The sequence below is a fragment of the Heliangelus exortis genome, chromosome 18 (genome assembly GCF_036169615.1).
Source record: "Heliangelus exortis chromosome 18, bHelExo1.hap1, whole genome shotgun sequence".
NCBI lineage: Eukaryota > Metazoa > Chordata > Aves > Apodiformes > Trochilidae > Heliangelus > Heliangelus exortis.
The window spans coordinates 2904111-2910973 of NC_092439.1; the positions used below are offsets into that span (position 1 = coordinate 2904111).

A 6863-nucleotide genomic window follows, 5' to 3' on the forward strand; every position below is an offset into this window, starting at 1 on the left:
GAATCTGGCATGAAGAGTTATGTCTGATTTTCCCAAAATGTTGCTGCAGGTAGTTTGAAGGCTATTTGAAGGTCGAACACCAGGCAAGCACTAGTCCAGGTAATCTGATTTACAAACTGCCCAGTATGCTGATGTTAGGCCCAAGAAGAAGACCAATGCCAAGGTTTATGAATTTCTCTTTTATGGCTTGGTCAATTTTGAGGCCTTGCAGTTCTGTCAACTACATTTTCTTCTGAATGCCTGCGATCTTTCTTCAGTCTTTATACCAAATCCATCTCTAGAAAATTAACTACACATTAATTTGTGCTGTTGACCACACACACCCTACCAAGCTTTTCAAATGCTGATACCTCTTTTTAAGTCCGAGTGCAGGCTTGTTCTCCTTTTTCTTTTGAACCCAACTCCTACCAAATATTAACATTTGCTAAAGCACTGTATCTCCTTTACACTTAAGTTTTTATCAGTGTCAACAGAACGTCTGGCATTCCTCTTTATGTGCTACTGCAAAAGAACATTTGCCTTGGCTGCTTTTTCTTCCTCACTCCTTTGCCATCCCCGGATTGCTCACCGTAATAAAACGCGCTGAACGCGTTTCCTTAAACCGGAGCATCTTCCCTCTAAAAACTTTTGTCCCTGCTTCTCCAGCAGATCTGGAGACCAGAAAGACTCTTCCAAAACTCTGTCTCCTTCCCTCTTGCTAAGGGTTCAGTGGGGAGAACCGGTACACAAACACACGCACGGTCCACACGCGGACACGGAACTTCAAAGAACCTGTGCGTGCGCCCTCACCGTGCCCTTGAAACCAAAGATCAGACCTCTGCAAACCTGGCCTAGAGAACAGTCTTTGGAGGCTGCCCTGCACATGGCTTCCACACAGCACGTGGTCCGAAGGGTGCAGATGGCAGCAGTTGGGTCCTGTGCCAGGAAAGCCTCAGCGCTGCGTGGCCCTCCTCCAACCCACCAGCCAAGGAGGAGGAGGAGGGGGGGGGGGAAGAGGCAACTTGATAAGGAAAGTTCTAAGCCCCTCCATGCAGAGCCATTCACAAGCCGAAAAATAGTAATAATAATACAAAAAAAAAAAATCTGCCTCCACTTTTAAAAAGTGTTGAAGAATGAATCCAGGCGGGGAGGGATTCCCCATGTGGGCAGTAAACCTTTTGCAGCCCCTGCACAGAACCTGGTGTACAGAGGTGAAGACACCGTGGCCACACTGAGTTGCAACTCCAGGGCTAAGCTACAAAGGGAGTTTTCCCCTTCCCTGACAACACCAGGTACTCAAAAGCAAAGTATCTTCTAAAAAAAAAAAACACCAAACAAACAAACAAAAAAACACAACAAACAAACCAAACTTACCTCTGCAAAATAATCCACCTTCTGCAAACAACAAGGGGCAATAATCGGGGTTTAAAACTACCTCCCCACAGCCCTGTGAGCTCGCTTTAGACCACAGCTATGGGAAGCTTTACAAGCCGGGGGTAGGTGCCTGTAGGGGAGCAACACGCTTTGCTTAACGTGCAGGGCTCATACCTGTAGCGCACAGAGCCACAAAAGTCTGAGCATGTTTACGGATGATCTGCTTGGTGTCCTCTGCCAGAGGCATTTTAGTAAGGAAATGTTCAATGAAATCGTGGGGGGTCATTGCAGCCAGATTCCATTTCAGCTTATTCACCAGAAGCAGCTCCATTTGCTGCAAAGACAAGAGGGAGGGAAGGGGGGAGAAGAGGAAGAAGAAGGGAAACGTGGTTAGCTCCGCTCACGGACTATCAGCACTATCCACAGCCGGGCCAGCCAGCCCTCAGCCGAACGGGGAAGAAGGAGGGGAAGAGGGGCGATGTCCCCCGTCGGCGGAGCCCGGGATGAGGCGGGGACTGGGGGGCTCCGGGCCGCCCCCGCCGGCAGGCGCCCGCCGCACTACCCCGCACGGCCACCAGGAGGCGCCCGCACCGCGCTCAGCCGCTCGCTGGCGGCGGGTCCGGCCGGGGCAGCCCGGGGGCCGGGGGAGAGGGGGGCGGCCCGGTCCGGGACAGGGTCCCTCAGGCACCGAGACGATCCCGCTCCGCTCCTCAACCATCCCGAGCCGCCGCCAACTGGGGTTACGGCTCCTGCGGCCTCCCGCCCGCCGCCAGCACCCTCGCCGGCGGGGAGGCAGCCCCCCTGCCCGCCTGCCGCGGTGTCAGGGGGTTTGGTAATCGGCGTTTTTGGTTTGTTTTTTATTATTATTATATTTTCTTGAGGTGATTAAACGTGAAATTACCAGTAATTCGTCGGGTCTAATGGAGTTATCTGTATAAATGCACAGTTTTTCTGCGGTCAGAGGAATAGTTTCCTTCATTTTTGAAGCCACAAACATGCAGGTAGCTCCGAGCAATTGCAATCGGCTTTTCTTGAGAGGTTCAAACGACAAAAATCTGTCCAAATAATTCATAGCCAAGGGGAAAACTTCCTCTTCGCACTTCTGCTCCTCGCAGACCTGAAAGAAGGAGCGAGACCATTGAAGAATTATTTAATAGAGGCGAAAAACAGCCTTGTCCCGCCGCCCTCATCTTCTCCCCCCCTCTCCAGCCCCCCAGTCTTTGCAGGGCAAGGTTGAAGGAGACGAGGGGGGGAAACGTAGTTGGGAGGAAACGGATAAATAAAGGAAAAACAGAGGAATCAAAGAAAATGAAAGAGAAAGTCACGAGTGACAAAGTGGGGAGAAATGTGGCACTGGAAATCTGCAGGCGATTCATGGTTAAAAGCGGAGGAGGGGGGGGTGGAAATCGAAGAGGTCTGTCCCCATCTTTCCAGTCCGTAAATATATTTTTTAAAATTTAAAAAAATGGAAAGCGGAGGAAAATCCGAGCCCCCGTGTCTGGGAATGGGGTGCAGATCTGAGTTTGTTCCAAGATTGATTTATTTCGCTTTAATTTTTTCATCTAATTTGCCGTTTGTGCTGCAGATTCCCTTCTCTGGTCGAGACACAAAGGTGGCGTCCAGCCTCATTTCCCCAGACGTCATCTTTTCAAAAAATATTTAAAAATATTTAAAAAATTATTCGAGCTCTCAAAAAAGGTTGAAAATGAAGCGGCGGGGGTCCTTTACCGAGCCCCGTGCCGATGGTCTTGCTGGGGGGCTCTGGGGAGGCCCCCCGAAGTGAAATTCACCGCCTCCCTCTCTCGCCCTGCAGCACAGCCGGGCGCGACATTTCCCAGCGCAAGGCAGGGCGCTGCGCTTTCAAAAATTAATTAAAAATAGATCGCGGGCGCCTAGGGCTTTCGAAAAAGTATGAAAATGTAGCCCAGCTCTTGGGGTTCCCGCTGGGAGCCCCCCCAGACGTGTCCCGCCAGGGGACGAGGCCTTTTCCAACTCGCTTTTCCCAAGCGACCTTGCCGATCGCGGCCGCAGCACAAGCATGCCTTTGAGGGGTGACCACAGCTCCAGCCTCTCTTCGCGCTGAACAAAGAAACTTTCACCCTGCAACTCCCCCAAGAAATGCCGGAGCCCCTCGGGCCGGTCCCCCAGCCCGCAGCCCCAGCGGGGTCCCCCGGCCCTCGACCTTCTTCCTCCGGCCCCCTTCCCCCGCTTCCCCCCCGCAACACACACCCTTGGCTTCTTCCCCGGGACTTTCTTAATTTTTCTCTCGATTAATAAACTTTTTTTTTTTTTTTTTTTTTTTTTTTTTCGCTTTGCAAATAAAAAGAACAAAGATGGCGCATAATACTGGCACGGGCAGCCGCTTGCATACGTGTACAAGGATATTAATTTTAATATAAAATCCTTAAAAAAATATATTAATTGGCAAGGGTTTGCCGCCGGCACCGCACCGGGCGGCCGGGGGTTCGGCAGCTTGGGGCGGCTGACTGGGGTTACCGGCGGGCGAGCTCCGTTCAGCCGCTACCGCCTTGCCCCGACGGCCGGAAAAGGTGCCGGGGCACCCCCGACCCCCGAGGCGGTGTGCCGGAGAATTATAGGGGGGGGGGGCTGGTTTTGAGGAGGAAGATGAGGGTCGTCCGCCGTTCCTCCTCGGCGGGACTCGACCGCTGCAGCGGGGATAAAGAAGCGGTAATACCGGCAGCGGCGAACGCAGCCCCGGGCCGGGTCCCCTTCGTTACACGCGGGCGTCTCGGAAGCCAGAGCAACGTGTGCCGCGCCGAGGAACTTATTTCGGGAAAGGGGGGGGGGGGATTGGGGTAGGGGGTCAGGGGAGATGGGGGAGCAGCTCTCCGGCTTAATTCATTTCGGTGCCGAAGCTTGCAAAGAAAATCCCCCGAAAGATACAAACCTCCAGCATCCAAGTGGCAACTATTTTCCTCATATATGGCAAGATTTCTTTCTGCACGCATTTGAAGTACGAGACGGAGGGCGAGCAGGTCTCCTCCGCCTTCAGCATTGTCTGCAGCACCCTGTCATTGAGGAGGTTGGCATCTAGGTAGCCTCGTCGAATGGTCTCCACCTCGCAGCACAGCAGCTGATGTTCCATGTCTGCCTCCGTCGTCTCGAGTCAGTTTTCTGCAGCAGGACTGAGTCAGTCGCTCGCTCGCTCTCTCTCTTCCCCTTCCAGGAGTCCCTTGGATGCTGCTTCTGCTACTGCCGCTACAGCCCTCTGGAAGCTGCAAAACTTTCTAACTTCTAACAAAACTCTCCTGTATAGTCCCTGTGACGTTACTGTTGTTAAGCAGAGATCAAAGCACGAGAGAGAATGAGAAAGAGAGAGAGAGAGAGCCAAAAGCAAGGGGCAGAGCCCTAAAGCCATCCCATAGGCTTCAAGTCCTTCCCCTTTGCTTAGCTTATAGAGAGCAGGGTTTTAATGCAAATGCAAATGAGACAAGGGCTTGCTTTCTTCAAGGGCAAGGGAGAGGTGGGGGAAACCCAAATTGTCTCTTCAGTGTATCATGCATAATTTTAAAAATGGAGCGAGTTCTGCAGTGGGAGCCAAATGATGAATGGGGCTAGGCCACACACAGACATGCAGGGATATAAATACAAGGAGCCTTCCTTGGTATTATTTTACGGGGGGCGCCGGGGAGGGAGAGCAGGGCAGGACTAGTGCGTCGCTTTTAGTTATCAATTGTTATTACTTATAATTATCGCCCTCATCGATGCGTACCTGTGATACCTGTCATTTAAGGTGTGCTCCTCACCTGAACTCCCACTCTTTGTAGCTGATCCCAAGGGGAAACAAATCTCCCATTTCCTCAGCCCTATTTTTTTTTTTTTCTCAGCTGAGATGGTTTTGCTGCTAGCCGGAAATTTTAAAGGAATTGGGGCCTTCCCTCCTCTGACAATATGGTGATTACTTTTTTTTTCTTTTTTATATTTTTTTTAACATCTTCCCTTTCACTTTAAAAGGTTTTACCCTCCAAGAGGTGGCAGGGGCTGAGCAACAGCTAAATCTAAGCCGCAATCAGGGGCAGCGCATGCCGGGCAGGCCACGCTCTGCACCCCACCCCCACCTCTCTCACAGCCACCCAGAAAAAATATCCCAGCAGAGCAGCAAAATGGTGGCCACAGCTTCCTCCAGCACCTAAAGGGAGATGAATCGAGGGATGGGGGGGTGGGAGGGAGGTGGTGCCGGCAGTCGCCGGAGCCTGTCGGGGCCTCATCCGACACGCCGTGCTGCCAGGAGGAGGACAGCCTGTCCACGCGTGACGTGCAACAGCAGGGCCCCACCATAAATAACTCCCATTCCCTGGCCGAACCGCCTGTACCTGAAAGCACTTTGTTTTGTTTCTAATTAAAAAAAAAAAAGGAAAAAAAAAATGTAGCCTATCTCCTCACTTTTTGAAGGGCTGACAGGCAAATTTGGGGCCCCACTGGAGAATACTGGAGGTGAAGCCGATGTGCCACCACGTGGGAGAAACAACCAAAATGGGGAGAAGTGGGAAGGCCATAGAATGGGGTTTCTGCTGCCTGCTCATCCCTCAGTACCTGAGCACTGGGGTTCACCTGAGCCTCAGTGCTTTAGCATCACCTGAGTGCAGCAGGGACGATGGGAACAGCTACCAGTGGTACAGCCCTGGCAGTGGCATTGCCAGCAGGCATCAGGGCAGCAGGAGGGTCTCCTGGCCATGGAGGACATGCCATGGAGTCATACAGCATCTCTCCTGCATGACCTGCAGGGAAAGCAGTGCCAAAGATCACAGGGCATGTTGTTGCACAGTTGTGTGTTTACGTAATCTCTTTGCACGAAATACCTGCCCGTCTTTCCGAGTTTACTGGTTTGCTTGACCATTTGTCTCCATTTTGTCTTTGTCCGTGAAGGAAGATGCTGAAGGCCTGGGAATCTCTGTTTCCCTTGTGTGCCACAGTCTGTGGTGCCAACCTGAATGGTTTCTGGGCAAGGAACTTGTCCCCTGCCCATCTATTGTGCTTCATGCACAAGACACAATCATCTGTTTTCACAACTCCAGTTGGCCGGGGAAGTTTTAATTTTTAAAGAAGAAATACACCAAGACCCTACCCTCCCAGACTGGAATTCAGCCTGCCCACGATGCACAACTGCGGAATCCGATTTATTAAATTTCCCCACACCCCCAACACTTTTCTAGGGAGCAGCTTTGGGGGTGCAGGGAAGGCGCTTGGGGTGGCCAGCCCTTGCCCCTTCTCCTCCTCCTCCCCAGCACAGTGCCAGCACTTCGCCTCCAAACATTTGTTCCTGGCCACGTCGCTGGAACCACCCGGCCCTACCAAAGAGCACGGCGTCTCTCCCAGCCCGGCGCAGCGCCCACGCCTCCATCCATCCTCACCCTCCCGCTGCCTCTCGGTGGGGGTGGGTTTGGTGAGGGGTGGTTTTATCCCCTCCCCGCTCTCTTTCAGCCCGGTGTTTCATTCACAAACTCTGCCCGCCGGAGAGCAGGGGTCCCGACTGGGCTGCGGGGAGCGGA

The 6863-nt window shown here is 52.6% G+C and overlaps 1 protein-coding gene across 1 annotated transcript in view; it reads right to left on the bottom strand.

The window, feature by feature from the left end:
• The window catches only part of CCND1 (cyclin D1), an 18933-nt gene extending 13151 nt beyond the window's left edge, over positions 1 to 5782 (bottom strand). The window contains exons 1-3 of the mRNA XM_071762038.1: positions 4262 to 5782; positions 2255 to 2470; positions 1528 to 1687 (exon numbers count right to left, since the gene is read on the bottom strand). Of these exons, the coding sequence (XP_071618139.1) occupies positions 1528 to 1687; positions 2255 to 2470; positions 4262 to 4459 (574 nt within the window). The 5' untranslated portion in view covers positions 4460 to 5782. The remainder of the gene's footprint in view (positions 1 to 1527; positions 1688 to 2254; positions 2471 to 4261) is intronic.
• Between the last annotated feature and the right edge of the window lie 1081 nt (positions 5783 to 6863).